Source organism: Gymnoscopelus microlampas (assembly GCF_963454915.1).
Source record: "Gymnoscopelus microlampas genome assembly, chromosome: 12".
Lineage (NCBI taxonomy): Eukaryota > Metazoa > Chordata > Actinopteri > Myctophiformes > Myctophidae > Gymnoscopelus > Gymnoscopelus microlampas.
The window spans coordinates 12118071-12138175 of record NC_139949.1 but is presented as its reverse complement, the minus strand read 5'-3'; the positions used below and the strand labels follow the sequence as shown (position 1 = coordinate 12138175).

The 20105-nt window shown below is 40.1% G+C and overlaps 1 protein-coding gene across 1 annotated transcript; it reads right to left on the bottom strand.

Annotated features, from left to right (window-relative positions):
• Positions 1-359: 359 nt before the first annotated feature.
• slc22a6l (solute carrier family 22 member 6, like) lies at positions 360-11337 on the bottom strand (the record flags this gene model as incomplete). The annotated part of the gene is made up of 9 exons (XM_084075186.1): positions 360-576; positions 2510-2618; positions 2831-3045; positions 4044-4159; positions 5238-5361; positions 5858-6026; positions 9217-9371; positions 10376-10479; positions 10933-11337. 9 exons carry the CDS (start codon positions 11335-11337, stop codon positions 360-362), a joined length of 1614 nt encoding a protein of 537 aa, XP_083931312.1.
• Between the last annotated feature and the right edge of the window lie 8768 nt (positions 11338-20105).

Sequence of the window (20105 nt, the reverse complement as noted above, 5' to 3'; positions counted from 1 at the left end):
TGTTGCTGTCCGGCAGAAACCAGCTACCTCCATATTGACGCTTTTGCATTTTTTTCCATAAATCAGTGCTACTGAACACCCTTTGTTGTGTTGTCTTGTGTTGGTAAAATAAATATTGAACTAATGAAAAGCATTAAAAAGCGCTTCTGACAAAACTAGCTCCATTGCTCCTCAAACCTTCTGCTAAACCAGCTGGTTTTGCTGACTCCAGGCTCCACCCCCTTTTCACCTCCAACCTCATTGTGAGCTTGGAGGTCCATTCAGCTGTTCTTATCAATGATGAACAAAACCTCCTAACGCTGGTTTCTGCCGGACAGCAGAGATATGTATGTGCTGTGACTAAGCACTACAGCCCATTCTTACCTGTCCTCCATATCCTGTATCGTGTCCGGTAGGGGCATACCAAGTGTTTCTGGAAGAAATAACGCTGCCACCCCAGCTATGATTGGAGCTCCTCCATAGATCAAACCTGGTAGCCAAGGGAGTGAGGGGGCAAACTCTCCGAGAAGCAGCACCATAGGGGCCACCATGGCCCCTACACGAGCCATCGTGGAGACCCAGCCCATGCCATTCTGTCTGATGTAAATAAAAGCATACGCACGGTTGTTGTTAAATACCATCACAGCACTAGTAGCGCAGTCCTATTTACTGCCATCAAAGCGTTAAAAAAATATATCTTTTATTTCATACATGGGTAACTGGCGGCCCGGGGGCCCCATGCGGCCCCCACCTTCACTTAATGTGGCCCTTAGGTTAATACCAGAATACTGATATATTATTGTTTTCAGCTGTTACAATTCCAAACATGCAAACATGACCCACTTTAATTACTTCAGTCTATATCAGTAGCTTAATGACTAGTATACAAATTCTGTTGTCTTTTTTATGTCCAATGTTCATGAAGTTAGTATAACTAAATGCATTTGAAATTAAATAAAAATGTTACTTTTCAGGATTCCAATTCAAAAATAGCAAAAAGAAAAACAGGATTCCAATTCAAAAATAGCCGATCTACAAGCTCAAAACGCGTCGCGCTGCGACACGTTTTGAGCTTGTAGATCTGCTATTTTTGCTACTTTTGTGTGACAAAGAATGGCGAAGTACGGCATTAATTTACGAAAAAAAAGTTAAAGTACGGAGCCAAAGGTGTCTGCCCGACAGTATATGCAATGTGGCCCTCTGCAGTGATTGTGGAAATATAGTGGCCCTCTACATCATCAAAGTTGCCCACCCCTGTTCTATTTGAATAAAGATTATTGTTATAGCTCATGCAATGTTTAGGTAATGATGATGGTCGTCTATGCAATAATTTACAAGAGGCAGTGAGATGTCGTCGTTATATCATGGTTAATGTGTGTTAACTTAAACCATATATACTTCACTTACTGGAGTCCTTCAGGGGTCTAGCCTGCCCCCTACTTTTTTCCATCTATCAAACCTCTTTGCTGAAAATAGCTGATAGCGTCTTGCGACCTTGTAGATTGGCTATTTCTGCCAAATGTTGGCAAAGAATAGGGACTCTAGAGTTCATTCATTTAAGATGCCGGCCAGCCAATGGCAGAGGCGTTTCTTCCTGACATTGGCAGTGATAATAGAGTATAGAGAGGACCTCTATACTAGGTCCCCTCCTTGTTTCCCTCTACACCAAATCTATTTGCTGAATATAGCCTACGCGCAACGTATCGCGTTGAGACACGTTGTGAGCTTGTAGATCGGCTACTGTACATCCGACAAATGCTTACCCTTGAATAGGGGTGCTCGGGTTCATGTGGTTAACATTTACAGAAACATATTTAACACAAGGGCTAATTTATACTAAGTCAAGATGCATAGCAAGTGTTGCCAAGTCTTTCTATGGATTCTTGCCGACCGTCAATCTTAATTATAGAAATAGGCCGGTCAACGCGAAGATTGTCAGGGCAATCTTCAGAGAAAATTAATTTGAAATATTACATGTTGCAGTCTCTCATAAGCCATCCAGTCACGGTCTGGTGAACCTGCAAATACCGTAATAGGCTTTCAGTACACAACACTACGCTGTCAACAGCCTACAACTCTCCTACAAAGTCGAACCAATCCAACAGCAAGAGATTATTTTCTTGAAAACCTGTAATTTTACAATTAAGTATTGTATGTTGGCCATGCGTTTTCATTCTAATGTGAAAATACCAATGTTCGTTTATTTCTCCGGTACTGCCACTCCACTCCTCCTCCTCCTACTTGAAACTTGACTGTACAGTGATTGGCTTAGACTTTGCCGCGCTAATTCAACTTCCAACCAATTCTGCAAGGTCCTGACTACAGCTGAAAATAGGCACACACCTAGCAAATAACCCCAATGCATGGGAACACAGTACACTGCTGTTATTGTTTGACCGTATTTGTTGTGCCCACTTGATAATCACACTGACTATTCTAAACATTTACATATACTGTATGGTCTTTCTAAATAACATAAGGGTTAGCTGTTATTGCTATTTGATAAATAGGAAAAAAAACGACATCTTACCGAATAACTGTTGGGAACAGTTCTCCAGAATACAGATAGCAGCAGTTGAAAGAGGCAGCCAGGCAACCTTTACCCAGTACTGCCAGACAGGTGCGCACAATCTGTTTTTCTGGACAGATAGTGAAGTCAGTACGTCAGTGCAAAAAGTCCAATATTTGCCTCTGAGATGTAGTGGAGTAGAAGTAAAAGTATTGGAAATTGGAAATACTCAAGTAAAGTACAATTACCTCAACATTGTACTTAAGTACAGTACTTAAGTAAATGTTCTTAGTTACTTTCCACCACTGGTATTCAAACAGTCTGGTGTATTTGCTAACATACCATAAGGCACAAATATGTTGATCACAATGATGGTTCCAGCCAGGATGAGTGCAGCACACTGTGATGGCCGCCGTCCCCAGAAGCACATCGCCACGGTGACAATGACTTTGGCGGGGATGTCAGCCATACCGAAGATGACTTGGATCAAGTAGATGTCCACTCCAAATTTTTGCAAGTCCATTGAAAGACCATAGTAGGCAAAACTTGTCGATAACCTAATTTAGGAATACGGTTAGGAGATAAGAATGAAAAGATGTTACAAAATGACAATTGATCCCTGAAGGGTAGAATGGCAAAATATAAGACATCATAGTGATTTAGATTTGATGACGCTATGATGCCAGCATAAGTGGAGGTAGATTTAATCAGTGTTCAGAGGGAAAGTGCAGAGTGGACTGGTTCTAGGATGAATTCTTTTGCCCCTTTTCAACCACAGGAACCTTTCATGTAATTTGAATTGGGACCGAACTCGGCAGTGGTGTAAAGTAACTATGTCCATTTACTCAAGTACTGTACAATTTTCAATTTCCAGTACTTTTTACTTTTACTCCATTACATCTCAGAGGCAAATATTGTACTTTTACTCCACTACAATTATTTGAAAACTTTAGTTACTAGATACTTTGTCGATTATTATTACAAAACATACATTAACCACTTTGGCCCTATATATTTTGAAAAGTGCTGATCTACAAGCTCACAATGCGTCGCATTGTGAGCTTGTAGATCGGCTTGTAGAATGGCTTGTAGATCGGCTATTTTCAAAGGATTTTAAAACATTTTAAAACTTGAAATGGAACATTCTGCACAATGAGTACTTTTGGTACTTGAAGTACATTTTGATGCCTACAGTAAATACTTCTCTACTTTTACTCAAATAAATTTCGAAATCCAGACTTTTTCCTTGTACCAGAGTATTTCTATATTCGATACTTGTACTTAAGTAAAACATTTGAGTACTTTTTCCACCACTGGAACTCGGGTACTACTAACCCCTGGTTCAGGAACTATTGGGGATTGACGCAGCAGCACTCAACACTGGTGATCGGTAGTAGCACTTGCCTAGTCTTGCAAGAACATGCCTGGTTTGAGAATGGCATGTTTTAGGTGATTTAGTGATTTAGATTTTGGATTTACTCATAGAACGCAGTAGAGATCATCTGCACTATAATCTAAAGCATTGATTAGATTTTCAGAGAATCAGAGAATGTACCAGACGGCACTGAGACTGATGGTCATAGTCCTCATGTTGGGGGTGCGGAATAGGTCAAAGACGGAATATCTGCCCTGTGAACACGACAGCTCTTTCTTCATGGACTCCTGCAGCATCTAATGACATGAATAGAAGGCGTTCAGTTTACACTAGTACTTGCGGTAATAGAACTGCAGAACTTTTATAGTACTTTTAGAAAGTAGAATGGTGCGCCACAGGTTAAAGGACTAGGTGGGATTTGTTCCTTAGCCAGCAGGGCTAGCAATGGCATGGTTCCAGAAGCACAGAAACATTGATGCATGCACTTTAAAAGCCTTGTGTGTTGAAAATGTCTAATTTGGAACAACATTTATAAACAATGCCATGTTACGCAGCACATTGTTGCTGTTGGGCAAAACGTGTCTCCATATTTCAACTGTGAATGCTTTTCTTTCGTACATGAATGCCCTACTTCGTCGTACAAGAGTGTCGTGCAAAGTAGCAAAAATAGCCAATCTACTGTACAAACGCACAATGTGAGCGCGGTGCGCTGGGAGCTTGTAGATTGGCTATTTCGGCTACTTTCGAAAACATTTTAAAGTGGTTAAGTGTGTCTGTGGTTTTGCAGATATTGAACCAATGAAAAGTGTTAACAAGAGCTTGTGACTAAGTAATAACTACATTGGATCCTTTTGAACACAGTTTTTTTTCCCCCCATTTCCTGAATAGTACCGGTTTTGGACTTACAAGTCTTTTGCTTGACAGCATCGATATGCTGGTGTTAACATGTGGGAATGTAAGTGTTGTTATTGTAAAGTGTTGAATGAGACATGCCTTTTGGCAATGTATACTTGGTGCTATTACACAAATGTTCGTTGTATGTACACACTGATGTAAATACAGTATACACACTTATACACAGTATACACACTAGTAATAATAATAATAATACTAATAATATAAAGCTGCACTCCTTAAGATTTATGTCTTTACACAGTAGTTGAAAACCGGGTCCCCCGTGTGAGCTAGCTCCACAATTTCTACTGCTGAGCTAAGATGGAAAGCTTGATTTGGCCGGGGGGGATATTGCTCTTTAGGCTTCATGCAATAGTTCCAGTCAACCAGTAGTGGTCCTACCTGCCTACCCACAGGATCTACAATTCTAAATAGAAGAGCAATGGAGACAGCTTGCAGCTTTATACGGCTCTCCCTTACATTCATGTCAATCTTGTCTCCATCCTTGTCGCGACCATTCATGTGGGCCACTGCCTTTAGGTTTTTGACAGCTTGGTCACACTTCTGATTCAGGGCCAACCACCTCGCTGATTCTAGAAACCACCTGTCCAAAAACAAGTCATATAACTTTGTGAAAAGGCGTCAAAATCACTTTTCTGATATTTGTTTTGTTGATTTGGACAAAATACAGACACAAAGAACAGTAATAACATGATTACATTGATTCCCCATGATGGGGGACACATTTTTCATTTGTGCAGCTAAATAATAAGATAAAGAAAGCAGCTAATAAAAAAAACAACTCATGTTCAAACAAACATTCCAGAAAGTAAAAGTGATGCTTTGAACACGCCACGATGCGACGCGTTGTGAGCTTATAGATCTGCTATTTAAAAAAAAAAAAGTACTTTCACTTTTGTTACTTTAAGTACATTTTGATGCCAATACTTTTGTACTTTTACTCAAGTAAATGTTGAATTCTGGACTTTTACTTGTAACAGAGTATTTCTATATTGCAGTATTGGTATTTTTACTTAAGTAAAGAATTTGAGTACTTTTTCCACCACTGTTTGAATGAAGCTCATTGAAGCACATCTCACCATGAGTAGAGAAAGCAGACGTAGAAGGGAACGGAGACAGCTAGCGTCAACCATCGCCAGTCCCGTATAAAGTAGGCCAGCAGTGCCAGTATAAGCTGCCCCATGGTGTAACAGTAGCCTGTTCCTGTGCCCACCACAGTTCGCACGCGGGTAGGGATCCACTCCACAACTTGAAATGAGAGGGGTCACAAGAGACACTGAGTTAATTACCATTAATCAGTGGTGTAAAGTAGCGAAGTACATTTACTCAAGTGCTGTAGTTAAGTACAATTTTTGAGTATTTTTACTTTACTGGAGTATTTCCAATTTTCAGTACTTTAACTTCTGCTCCACTACATCTCAGAGGCAAATATTGTACTTTTACTCCACCACAATCATTGAAAACTTTAGTTACTAGTTACTTTTCAGATATAAATGATTACATTATAAAACAAAAAACATACATTAACCACTTTAGCCCTATTTTATACCTAGGCTATTTGAAAATAGCAGATCTACAAGCTCACAACGCGTCGCACTTCTACATTGCAGTTTTGATACTTTTACTTAAGTAAAACATTTGAGTACTTTTTCCAACACTGGCTGAAACACTCACGTGCAACGATCACTCCTGTTGCAAACAGCCAGCAATTGTGCCGGTATCCCTCTTTCTGCTTTTCCTCTTTCAACATGGAAACTCTACACATCTACGTATTTCCATCAACCCATTTGGAAGTGACGTGTAGGCATTCACATTTTACTCTGTGAGTTCCTTCAGATCATTGGCCGATCGAATAACTGCGAAGTTGCCAGGCTTTTATAACAACACAGAGACAAGCCAGTCGATTGCACTCATTTGGTCTGATTTTTGCAATTATTTTCCCCAATGGTGTCATCAAAATGTTTAACTATACCCCCTTTCCAACCCAACAACGATTTAGCTTATTGTTAGAGCTTCACTCTAGCACTCTCTCTCTCGTTTTAGAATGAAGGTAAATTCAATTGAGCTGTCTAGCTAACCGATGAGCACTCAAATTGAACAGGACAATACTTTGTTAGTTCATAGTTGGCATCGGAAAGATAAATGCATTCAAGTTGTGTTCAAATTGAAATGTTATTCATTTGAGAAAGAGTGACTCAACTTTCTGTAGGGCCAGGCCACTATTTACATCTTTAAATGTTAAGTAAAAACAAATTGAATAAACAAACAAATACATAAAATAAAATAAAATAAATAAAGTGTATTTATAATCATATTTATAAAAAGGAAGTGGGCATGAACTAGAAGTTGGCAAAAAATAATTGCTTACATGATATTGTTTTTGTTTTTTAGTTTTTTTTCTCAAAGATATTATGACAGGACTGTGCATAAAAAAAGAGAAGAAAACAACATATCTGTTTAGAATGCATGCAGTTCATTCTAAATGATATATCTGTATCTGTTTATAATACTTCCAGAACAGAACAGAACAGATAGATCACCAATAAGAGGGGTGTCATTCGTCTGTATCCAGGGTCCGGGTGAACTACTGTAGGCTTGCCTAGTTTTTGCAATTAAATATGTATCATTACTGCCGTCATAAATCACTGGACCTCACTAGCTGCTCACATGCACAATTAGTGCTCATTTAATTATCAAGCTCTAAGATTAATTGAATATTCTTTTAACTTTTCAATGATTTGATTAATCTTTGCAATGACCATAAAGTTATTGTAAAAGTACTGTAAACGTTAATAAAGATGATATTAAAGGTAGGGTAAGTGAAGGTTTTTGTTAAAAGGTTAAAGCTCTATAATCTGATAGTAATCATTGCTATAGAGTGTTTGTTCAGTAACAGGGGTCTCCCCATCTCTCCAGTTGTTTATTAAACAGAGAATACACATTGAGGTGGCAGAATGTCAGCCAATCAGTAGAGATTACCCATTTTTATAGTGTTCCAATGGACTCTTCGCTAAATCCCACCCCAACAGCGAGTGTCCCATGCTAGCTTAGCAACCGTTGCTATGCTGGCATATGGTTTGGCACTCTTCCGTCACCTGTCATAGCTGTCGACGTTAAATCGCCCGAACGCACAATAATTTGCAACATTAATAGCAAGAACCAGCAACAGATACCACATACCCAGAAAACGTTTGGAGGGTGTATTTTTCACCCCTTTGCCCAAGCTGAAATTTGCACTTAAACTGCAAGGCTCCATGGCTGTGTTTTTTGCTTAACGGCTTAACGTCGGGAAAGATTAGTTATATACACGACTAACCCTCCCAGGTGATGGCAATAATACTAATCACTGTAATCTAACAAAGGTGCAAATAATATAAAACAAACAAATGTTCACATCCGCAGTGATGAGGCTGATGTGTTAACGCCAATGGTTACTTTCTGAATCACTATTAGATTTCTAAGCATGTTTAGGCTGTTAATATTTTTGATAGCAGATGTATGTGTTATGGAGACAGTGGGAACTTCTAAAGCCCAAGTTCCGAGTTCAACACACCATAAATACAGAATCGTAGCGCAACTTGCAGGTGTATAGCCTACAACACCACCGTAGCCCTAGAATGGCTGTGATATTACATACATTTCATGTATTCCACATACATTTCGGAATACATGAAATGTATGTAATATCACAGCCATTCTAGGGCTACACCACCTGTTGCCTGTTTCGGATTCTGCACGTTAAATATTAATATTGATTGATATTGATTTGTTCAATATCAATCTGTTCGTCTATTTATTAACTGCTACTATTTGTAGACATATCGTGCAGTACATGAAAACTCCTGTCCGGCTGTTATAATGATGTTTACGTTTATTTAGTCCCTCTAACATTTCCCTGTATTTTTTGTTTGTTGAAATAATGTCAGTGCATAGCCTACTGCAGCCTTTGTTGACTAGATTTAGAAGAGATTTTGAAGTTCTTGCTCCTGAAATGATGGATTATTTATGGGGAAATCCGTCATATAACATGCATGTCAATGGGTGAGAAGCACAGCTTACCAGACCTTGGTCTGGCAGTGTGGAGTGGGTGGGCCTTAGCAAAGGGTCCATTTGTATGCTGTCTGAGTTCTCTATCCTGATAGGATAAAATTGGTATCCCGACCTGAAAATGCATTTTCTGTTTTATAAAGAGCTGGAGAGACATAGAGACTCCTGTTACTCCTGAACTAACACTGCAGTATATAGCAATGAGTAGAATGAGTAGTGGAATAAAAAGCTAAAATCACTTATCCTAACATAATTTGTGAATCCAAATAGACATTTGAAAATGATGTAATGTGTTTATCAAGCAGTCAAAAATATATATAATTGAACAATATGGAAGAAAAACATTGTTGATTTCCATATCCCTCTGCTGTCTCTTCCATTAAAAACTTACTGAGAGAGAAGCTGTTGAGCACCAGGCCAGACAGGGCCATGCCAGATATGAACCTGAACAGGCAGAAGATGGAGAAGGAGGGAGCAAACGCAACACATGTCCCAGACACTGCGATCATCAGGTTAGAGATTATCAGGAGGACACGTCGACCATATCTACAATAGAAGACAAAAGAGATTAGAGAGGTCTGACCCCATGGTACACTGTCTCTCCGAGTTACAAATGGATGAATGAAGGCTGAGGATTTTACTGTGTGCCGTCTCCGGAGAAGACTTACAATGCAGGTCACACAAATATGGTGGGAGATTGCATGAACGGGTTTTCTGTTTTCATTATGGATTTTCCGTCTAGTATTTACGAATGCTAATGATCAAAGACAACATATATTCAAAAGATGAATGCACATCTCATGGACTATACGTTTTCTAACGGCTTTATTCCTAAGAGTAATGAAGTTATAATAAATATTCAGTAATAATAATAATAATTGTAATAATAATAATAATAATAAACGTTAATAACATAATTTAACAATAAAGCAAAAAAGAAAAGCAAAAGCATAAAACAACATTTTATCAAAAAAGGCAGTGAATCAGGCAAAACAGTGAGGACATGAATAACAACACAGAGATTTTTTTAGAAAATCAACTAAAAGCAAGAGTGAAGAAATAGGTCTTGAGCTGTGCTTTAAAGCTATCCACAGAGACTGCCTGTCATAGGTGTAATGGGAGTTTATTCCACGCTGTCGGTCCGTAGAAGCAGAATGCTGCTTCACCGTGTTTTTTTATATGTCATTGTAGGCACTTCGAGCAGGTTAGCACTTGAAGACCTGAGGGGGCGGTTTGGAACATATCTAGGCAGGCAGTCATAGAGGTAGGAAGGTGCCAGACCATTGAGAGCTTTATAAACAAGTAAAATCATTTAAAAATCAATCCTAAAAACAACTGGGAGCCAATGTAGTGATGCTAGAACTGGAGTAATATGTTCCCTCATCTTTGTTTTGGTTAAAACTCTGGCTGCCACATTTTGAACAAGTTGTAATCTGTCAGTTGTTTTCTTTGGCAGGCCAGAAAAAAAGTACATTGCAGTGATCAAGCCGAGAGAAAACAGAAGCGTGGATCAACGTTTTTGCAGTAGAATACAGTAGAATAAACGTCACCTATCTGACAGTGCTCCGAAGCCAAACGCTCCCACAAGCACTCCTCCCATATAAGTAGTTTGTCCCATCTGCTTTAAGGTGCGAAGATCACACACCAGATTCCACTGAAGAAAATGCGCAAAAATATAAACACAAGGTAACACACTGTAGACATGGATAAAAAACAAATCTAAACAACATGCACAATTGCACATCACAGTGTGCAATACAATGGGTGCTGGATGGATCAATGGTAGACCAGAGCAGAAAGATCTGCACATCAAATAGCTCCCATTAGGAGGATTTTATTTATTGCCGTGATTTTGAGCAACACAGACCTCAGAAGTCTGTGTTTGTGTGCAGCTCTTTCTCCTCTAATCTATTTTGCATGGATCATGCTTTTATCCAAAGAGCCTGACAGTGACTGCAAGCAGAGGTTCAGTGATTTCCTCTAAGTAACGGATGTAAACACATCAGCATGAATTAACCCCGGAGACCTTTACAGAACCACCAGTATACATTTTGAGCCTATATACCTTTACTTAGAAGTTCAAAGAAATCAATAGAAGTAGTCCTACCTCAGATATAATTGTGGAGGTCCTCTCGGTATTATTGTAAAACCATCCGTCCACGCATCCCTGTACGGCGATGTCCGAACCATCCTCGCCGTCCCATTCCTCGTCCGGGCCGAACGTGCCGTTCTGTGCCAGGAGTTGCCACTGTGGCTCGGCGTAGCGCTTGCATCTGTTCGGCCTTCCGTCCCGGTCCAGCGGCACCGATATCAGCAGCGTCGCCTCGGAGCCCAGCTGCGACCGGGAGACGTTCTTGGGCGCGCTGCAGTGGTGCGGCGGCACCCACGCCACAAAGTTCTGCAAGAGGTTGTGACTGGCCATCATGAGGATGGGGAGGCAGAGCAAGGTCACGTGCACGACCTGGAAGCGCCCCGTGCTCCCCGCCAGTTCCAGGAGATCGGCGAACGCCATGGCTGTGTCAACCGACGGAACTCAAAGAGGAAGGGTTGTGGTTCTAATGGTCTCTCGTGGGTTAAGTCCCTCTGCAGCAGTTCCTATGGTTCAGCAGTTAGGAAACGTCAGGGTGTCTGTCGCTCTAGTGACAGTGGATGTTTGATGAACACCTGTGAAGTGGCAGAGGCGGCGATATTGAAAGCAACGACTAACCCAAATAAGCATATTTTTTATAGTTTTGCAATTACTTTAGATGTTTAGAATTTGGTGAACGTACCTGATGAAATATTGTGCTTCCATTATATACGCCCAACTAAATTTCACACCTTTATAAAAAGAATAAAGCATAGCATAGAGTTGCTTTCACAACAGTCTGAGAGACAAAACATAAGAAACCTCATTGCCGGAGCCTTGTGCAGGGCAATAATCAGCTCTTAAATTCCTTACGCTTTTCTGAGAAGGAAAAGTTTTCAAAACTTTGGATTAGGCTATTAGTAGCCGAGCTCAAATTAAACCTCTTGAGAGATGAACAGCTTCCTTCCTTCTGAGCAAGTGAACTGCTGCAGAGTCCTGCTTGGATAGTTCTGCCTTCGGACAGATGCTCTCTGAACTTTATTAGTCACCAGATATGAGGGACAGAGTGAGAATTATGGCTAACTGTGTGTGCATGTGCGTGTGTGTGCGTGCGCGTGTGTGTGTGTGTGTGCGTGTGTGTGTGTGTGTGTGTGCGCATGGTTAGTTAATCACGCTTACGCAGCAGGAAGGTTTTTTCCTTTTTTTTGAAAAAAGCAATTTCACATATTTTCTGTGCTCACATATTACATGCTGAGCTGAAATCCTTTACAAGCATTTTTATGTGTTTAAGGACCCTACGTACACTTTTTAAATTATACCGTAAAAGCAATGCTGTCATCAAAGCAATTTTGGCTGTCTCAATGTCAGCAGGCTTTCCATGTCTGATTATCAGCATGTATTGTAAGTACATTTTGTCAATTTAGATTCACTCACTGAGAAACTCCAGTGAGTTTAAATGTATTGCAAAATATGTGGCTAAACTTTCAACTATCATAATGGTGTCATAAGTGTCCTTCCATTCCATTCTGTTAGGCATCCAATAGCCCTCTGTTGTAAAAGGTGAATATGTGGTCAATGACTGACTACATAACCTCTCACCGACACCCGTCTATGTGTTGAAAGGACACAGGGACAGGGATAAGAGGTAATTACAATGACTGAGAGTGGCTGTCCAGACCGTACCATTAACTACAGCAGAGCAATTAATCAAATCAAAGATGGGGTCTAATAATGACGTGGCTTCATGCAGATCTCGGGGTCCCGTGGCCAGTCAATGGCCTCCGTCATCTATGACGTATCTATGACGTAAACGACTCCATATTTGGGAAAGGTCCGACACCTATTGACTTCTTATATATACGACTTTTTCTTTTTTTTTTAACTGAAATGAGTGGGGGTTCTTCCTTGGCCTACTGGCTGTGTGCACAAGCCATTAGGTGGTGATTGGTCCAACGGTTTGCACGATTTTAGCTTTGAGACAGACATAAAGACTAACAGAACCTCTCCTAGACGGCTCATGCAGCCCCAAGCAGTCACACTGTGCAAATGCATTTTTAATATTGGTGCTAAGACAATGCTTTGGACAAAATGGATACGTAGGGGCATCTGAGAATCCTCAAATCTATGGCACTTGCTACCCTTGATTGCTGTAATGTTTTAGCACTTTGTTGCACAAGCATAATGAACCATGAAACCACTATTATTTGGGCAACTATTTTACCATCTCACTTCTACAAACTATTACCAACTCTCCCAAGTAATCCGATTCTACATCCTTTAACTCATGTAGCTTTCTATAGCTGTATATAGTTCTTTCAGTAATAGTTACAGAATGTCCATCTTTGTTTTTGACAGCCTTGGAAATTAAAATGGATCCCCATATTATTATCATCATTTCAAATCCCTTGGAAATAGATATGTATAAAACACTACTTCAGCTGTCTGGAAGCAGAATAAATGTATTGCATATTCCAACATTAGAGGCTATCCTTTATAGAGAATGGTAAACAAACTATCCCTACTTATCTGGCTTAACGCAACACTTCTTCCCCATACGTTTTAGAGATATGGAGTTGTGTTGTGCAGCTCTGGAAACTGTCCACATGCCACACAAGTGATCACTGTAGATTAGGTCAAAGTTCAAGCCATTTAAGCGTTGCAGTGCGCTCATGGCACATTCATGATACATTACGCATAGGCTTCAGCCAGGGGTCTGTCACACTCGTCCCTCCATAGGAAATGAATGGTTTGAGGTGATGTTCTAGCCTGGCCATCCAGCCTGATTCACTACGTTCGGCAGATTCTTTTTTCTCTTTCACTTCGCTTATCAGTCTGGCCAGCCTCCTATTTGACTTGTATTTTAATGACGTAGACAAGTCAGGAAGTGACCCCCCCCCTGCTGACCAATCAGAAGCCGCGGTTCGTTTTCTCCCGTCTCTACAGGGAGATAGGAGGCTCTCCAGACTGTATAGCGAGTGAGAAACAAAATCCACCGAACGTAGCAAAGCAGTCTGGATCCCAGGCTAGTGATGTTCAGCATTTTGTCAAAGCAGCCTCATCACAGTTATTAATAGAGTAAATTATTTCAATACCAGTTAATTTAAACTGTGTGCGTGTGCGTGCGTGCGTGTGGTTAGCAGACTGACCTCGGTCAATGACCTTTTTGTGAGAACTGGAGTATCCCTATACTGGGTTCGGCCTGACTCGGATGTTACAACAGCTGAATAGACAACACTGGACTGGTTTAAAACTACAAGGAAAGCTAGCTTGCCTTCCTGCTGCAGATCACACCGTCTCTCATACAATATTCAAAAATTCTGCAGTTGATGAAGGATATAATCACCTGTACAGTCAAAGCCAGATTACAGGTCCTTCCAACCAGACTCAATCTTTCTCTGTGGTACCCTAATACGTTTCCTTCTCATTGTCTGCACCATGACCACACTCCAGTTACTGAAGCTCTGTCACATATTCTGAATGGCTGCTGTGTATATAAGGGAATGTACTTTGCTAGGCACGACAGAATTGTTGACTTATTAGTCAAGGACAAAAGTTCATACGTTTCATCATCTGCCAAAACGTATAAGCACTCTTGTGTTCACCTGCCATGTTCATGTGCAATAATGAAAATGATGCCTTTTCAGATGTCACAGCTAATACTTTGATTGAATATTGAATATTTGATTAGGCAAAAAGTACACCAGATGCTGTTATTGTTGATGAGGACAGTAGAGAAGTGACCATTTTGGAAGTGGCATGTACATTTGACCACAGCCTGGAAGAGGCATTCCTTACCAAGGTGCTTAAGTACCAACATCTTAAGGATGCTATATTACAGCTTGGTTACAAATGTAAACTGCTTGTGTTCATATTTGGAAGCCTCGGTAATGTCCACAAATCAGTTGTGAGAGGCCTGCAGATTGCAGGAAGGCCTAAGCCAAGAGCTAAGGCATTGGCAAAATTCTGTTCAGTGTCTGTGATAATTGGCAGTAGCCTATATGGAGGAAGCGATGCTTCCTGTACCTGTGATCTGTATCCTGAAATAGTTGTTATTGAGCTTTACCAAGTTGGTGCATCTACTACTGTTTGTGTTCAAGAATTTCTTGTTAAAATATGAACGCAAATAAAGATGTTAAATGTGTGTGTTGTTAGCAGACTGACATAGATGGTACTCTATATCCTCAACACAGCTTCTCCCACTTGTTGGAGTAGTAAGGTAATGTTAATTCTAAGGTTGATGAAGATAGTGCTAGCACGAATGATCTAAAGAGCATATTGCCCCAAAATTTGAACAGACAATACAGTCCATGTTTTAATTGTTTGTAAATGGCCAAGTAGGGCTACTGTGTAAGTGGGATAATTATGGCAAACACCCCTCCGTTTCATGTTGGGGGGTAATAACCTCCGATGACCATATAAATAAAATAAAATAAATATAAAATAACTACAATTAGACATTTTTGTATATTCAGTATTTTTCAGACTGTAGACGGAGTGCAAGGCAGCGAATCACAGTATTCACCTTCAAATGTCCTAGCCTAATTGTTTTGGACTTTAAGGAATGTGTGCTCCTTATTTAAGGATCAGCGTGAGATGACCAGGTCATGAACCTCCAGCTGCAACAAGAGAAATGCACAGCAGTTGCCTAATCTGCCATTAATGATTGCAGCTGTCTGTGACATAGCAGTAAGAAATTGTTAGAAGTTCTAGTCTGGCAAGTCATCAAAGGACCATTGTGGTAAAAAAAAAAGAAGAAAGAAAAAAGGAAGCAATACTTAATGATTGTTAAAAATTCAAATATTTCACTACAATAAAGTAGACATTCTGTCTTGTCAGACTATTACCACAGCACATATTTCACCGTGAAAACTTCTGGCATTGTCACTACTGTATATAGCAGGGCTCAAAAAACGTTGTGGTAATTTTTTTTTTATCAAAACAGATGTAGAATCTTGATGTGCTTATCTCTTATTTACCTAAAAGTTAAAACTGAAATTGACTTGTTCACTCTAAATACGTCCTGCCTGGAATAAAAGCCAGATTTACTCTACTCTGTGCTGGTCATTTGAAGACTTCACATGTTCTCATCTTTATTTAATTCTTATTTTTATGAGCGCTCCTCCTATCTCCCTTGTGTCGTGTTGTAGTGTGAAGGCACACTTGAACTATGAAAATAATGAATAAGATTCGACATGGTGTGAAGCATGTGAGCTATTCAATACTGACTATGCAGAGTGGTACAGTCTATATTCAGATGATATCCATTATGATACAATATTATTGGTAAAAGGTTTGATGACCATGAATATGGATTGAAACTGACCAAATCTCAGCTTACTCACAACCGGGATACCGGTTTCCAACAGTATAAAAAAAAGAAAAGAAAAGAAAAAAATGATATGCTGCCTTTAACCCATTAAGACCTGACCTTCTGAATCAGTAACTAAAAAAGAAAATAATAATGATAATTCTTGTAGATTTTGCTTATTTATTTATGTATTTCTTTCTGCAGATTCATGGGCATGTAGTCCATTAGGGATTGGACTTGTCTACCACAAGTAAAACATTGAGTTCACGTGAGAATAGTGAGACATTACACTCTGTTAATAGTTACAGCCAAACACAAGAGAACAGATAACACCTTGAACCTTGTCTGATACAACCGGCTTTAACATGTCGGGTTGCACTGGTTGGTCGTGTTTACATTGAGATGAGAGGTTTACAAAACTCATGGTTTAATAAATACCTAGGTTAGCCTACATTTTGGGCTGCATATAATACATATGTATGTGAATTAATTAAAGCAATTTATTTGACTTGAAATAAATATCCATATTCTAAAATTATATGAATCCAATTCCTTTACACTTTTCCTGAAATAAAATTAAACTCTGGAGTAAGAGGCGTGCACTCCACTTTGCTTATATACCCAAGGGGGCGTGGCTGTGGAAAGGGGGCATGCCTTTAAAAAAGACGAGCCCAGGCAAACTCGCTCCCTCATCTGACTGACGATCTTGTCAGCATCTGATAGCCAGTGGTGTAAAGTAACTAAGTACATTTACTCAAGTACTGTACTTAAGTAAAATCTTGGGGTATTTTTTACTTTACAGGAGTATTTCCTATTTTCTGTACTTTTACTTGTACTCCACTACATCTCAGAGGCAAATATAATACTTTTACTCCACTGCAATTACCGGTATTTGAAAACTTTAGCTACTGTTAGTTTGTCGATTTAGATTATTATTACAAAACATACATTACCCACTCCAGCCCTATATACATTTTGACCATTTAAAAATAGCCGATCTACAAGGCAAGCCCACTATGCGCATTGTAAAGCTTGTAGATCTGCTGATACCAATACTGTTGTACTTTTACTCAAGTAAAAATAATTCTTGACTTTTACTTAAGAGAGTATTTCTACATTGCCGTATTGGTACTTTTACTTAAGTAAAAAATGTGAGTACTTTCTCCACCACTGCTGATAGCCTAGTGAAAGTAAATGCAATTTTCTCTGGTCAAACCCCATTCATTCTGCAGTTTTAGTGGCCTTAATTGTAAAATTAAACTAGCAGAATAAACATGCTACATTCTGTCTTAGGTCATTACACACCGCCAATAATGCGACGCGACGCAAATAAACGACCAGAAAATGCACAATATTCGTCCGGCGTATAAAATTCATTAAGTCAATAAAGTTGACTACATCCTCAAGTGATGATGATCTGGTCATGGTTTTATTGAATAATAAAAAGCTAAATAATAGAAGTGTTTGGGTACACCCAATAGGCTATTGACCTTGAGAACAGAATTTTGGTATTGGGTACCGATATTATACAAACAGTTTCTAGGGGAATTTTCATATCCTGCAAACTTTGGAAGCCACTCACAGTTGAAGTGATAAAAAATACAGACCACTACATTCTTTGCAAGTGGGAAAACCTGCAAAATCGTCAGTGTATCATACTTGTTCTCCCCACAGGTAAAAACGCGAATCGGCCTGTTATAGCGCCACCATGAGGCTGATTTGAACATTTTCAAGTGGCATTTCCTCCTCACCCTAGTGGGAATGTGCGTGCAAGCATGCTGCGTTTATGATTTGAGGCATTTTGCTCAAAACGGAGTAGTCCTGCAAACTTTGGAAGCCGATCTTCCAATCTTTTTTGCGTGATGTTAGACAAAATCTGCAGTAATATAGAAGTACTAGAGTTTCGGGGGGCTACGCCCCCCTCAACCCCAGCCGCGCACGGGGCCCAGCGTGGGCGCGTGTATATTGGGGTACCGACATCGCCGGAGTGAAACTGTCCAAAAGAAAAAAAAATAATAATAATTGGGGGGAAAAATGTTAATATTTATTTTTAACTTGGTGGTCCGCGGACCCCCTGGTGGTCCGCCGACCCCCTGTGAGTGTTGGGACCCCCGGGGACCCCCCTGGAACATGGCGGACCCCTTCGGCTGTTTTTTTTTTTTCATGCACGGTTTGCTTGTTTCTGTCGCATGTTGGGGCAGAGGTTCTGCTCTGGCGTCCAGGGAGTGTGTGTGCACAGTTTCACATTGGAGATTAGCTATACACAGACGCACGGGCGGACACACGCGCGCGGACGGGTGCAAAACATACAGTTGTCTCGGCCACACCATCGGCCTGGCTGAGACAAAAAAGCACGTTTTTGGTTCAACCATCCATGTATCACAAACTGCAACCAATTAAACCAATCAACGAGCAGTCAGAAACTGAAAGCAAGCAATGTTATGTTATATTATGTTATATTATATTATGATACACGATTCTTGCCATCTTCAGTGATGTTGCTAGGCGCCGGAACGGTCCTGCGTCTCTGACGCATTAAATCCAAAAGGACGCAGTCTGAAAATAACTTTATATAGCTTAACAAATCAATGAAGTTTTTGAATTTCGGTTGCGTGACTTGCAAAATAAGATGGAGTAATGCCCGGCAGGTTTATCCTCGGGAGGAGTAATCATGACGACTTTCCAGAAACACTCTTGTATATAGTTTAACAGCTGACAAATAATACAAATACGCCCACCGACTCAACTAAAGCATTGCTTCGTAGAGAGGAGGCGATTCCCGCATTCAAACCTTTCTGCAAAAACAACAGGAAACGGCTGGTGGAAGGAGTAGTGTGGTTGGCACAAAGATCAAACCAAGTCAGGCAAGAGCTGCAGTCCCCCACTGGACGATGGCCAGGGGCTTTTTATGTTGTTTTTTTGCCACTGTGTGTGTAGTGTCTTTGTGTGTCTTGTGTCTATGCATGTGTCTGTGTGTGTCTGTGTCAGCTAATCTCACAAACTGCTGGACAGAACCATCTGGGACATGCACACACAGTCCCAGTAGGCCAAGGAAGACATGCACTCCACCCCAAGTTTTTAAATCTTTGGATAATAAATAATATAATGTTGGATTCCTTTTCTGATGATGCAACTCCCCATACAGGCTAAGCCCATTTCAGCCTAACTAGATTTTGCACCATTTGCACTTTCTTCACAACACGCCTTTTTCGTCTACTCCAGATTTTGTTCAAAGCTTATACAAAACATGACACATTATCATTTTTACACTTGATTTGACTTGCTTTGACAATGTAAATGTATGTTTCCAAATGCCAAATTGAATTGATAGTTAGTCATGGATGTGACACAATACACAACAAAAAATGTTATATACAATGCAAACATAAAAGTAACATAAATCAATCATTCAATGATGCTATACATGTACATTCAGTTCATTCATTCAATGTCTGTCAGTCCTCTTCTCTATTATTTCCGTTTCTTATTTTTTCTCAATACTATTGTCTCGTCTCTCACAGTGCCAGTAGCAGTACTTAACACTAACAGGTTACATTGACATGCAACAGGCCCATCCTTGTTAATATGCGCCGCATCACTCTGACTCCACTATTGGATTGATTGCGTTTGACAAAAACAATCACCCTCAGGCTTGGTGGTCTGAATGTCAGATAGCTTGAATGGTTGTTTTTAATCAAAAGTAAGGGAACACACATGCACGCACGCACGCACGCACGCGCACACACGCATGTGCATGTGCGGGGCAGTTGCCATCAGTGGAACTGCTCTATAGACTGTGGGAGCTGGGCTCTCGCGCTCTCTCCTCCACTACACCCATGCTTAGATATACAGTAAATCCCGCAAGCTGGAAAACATATTTTATTATGTTTTCTATTCTAACCCA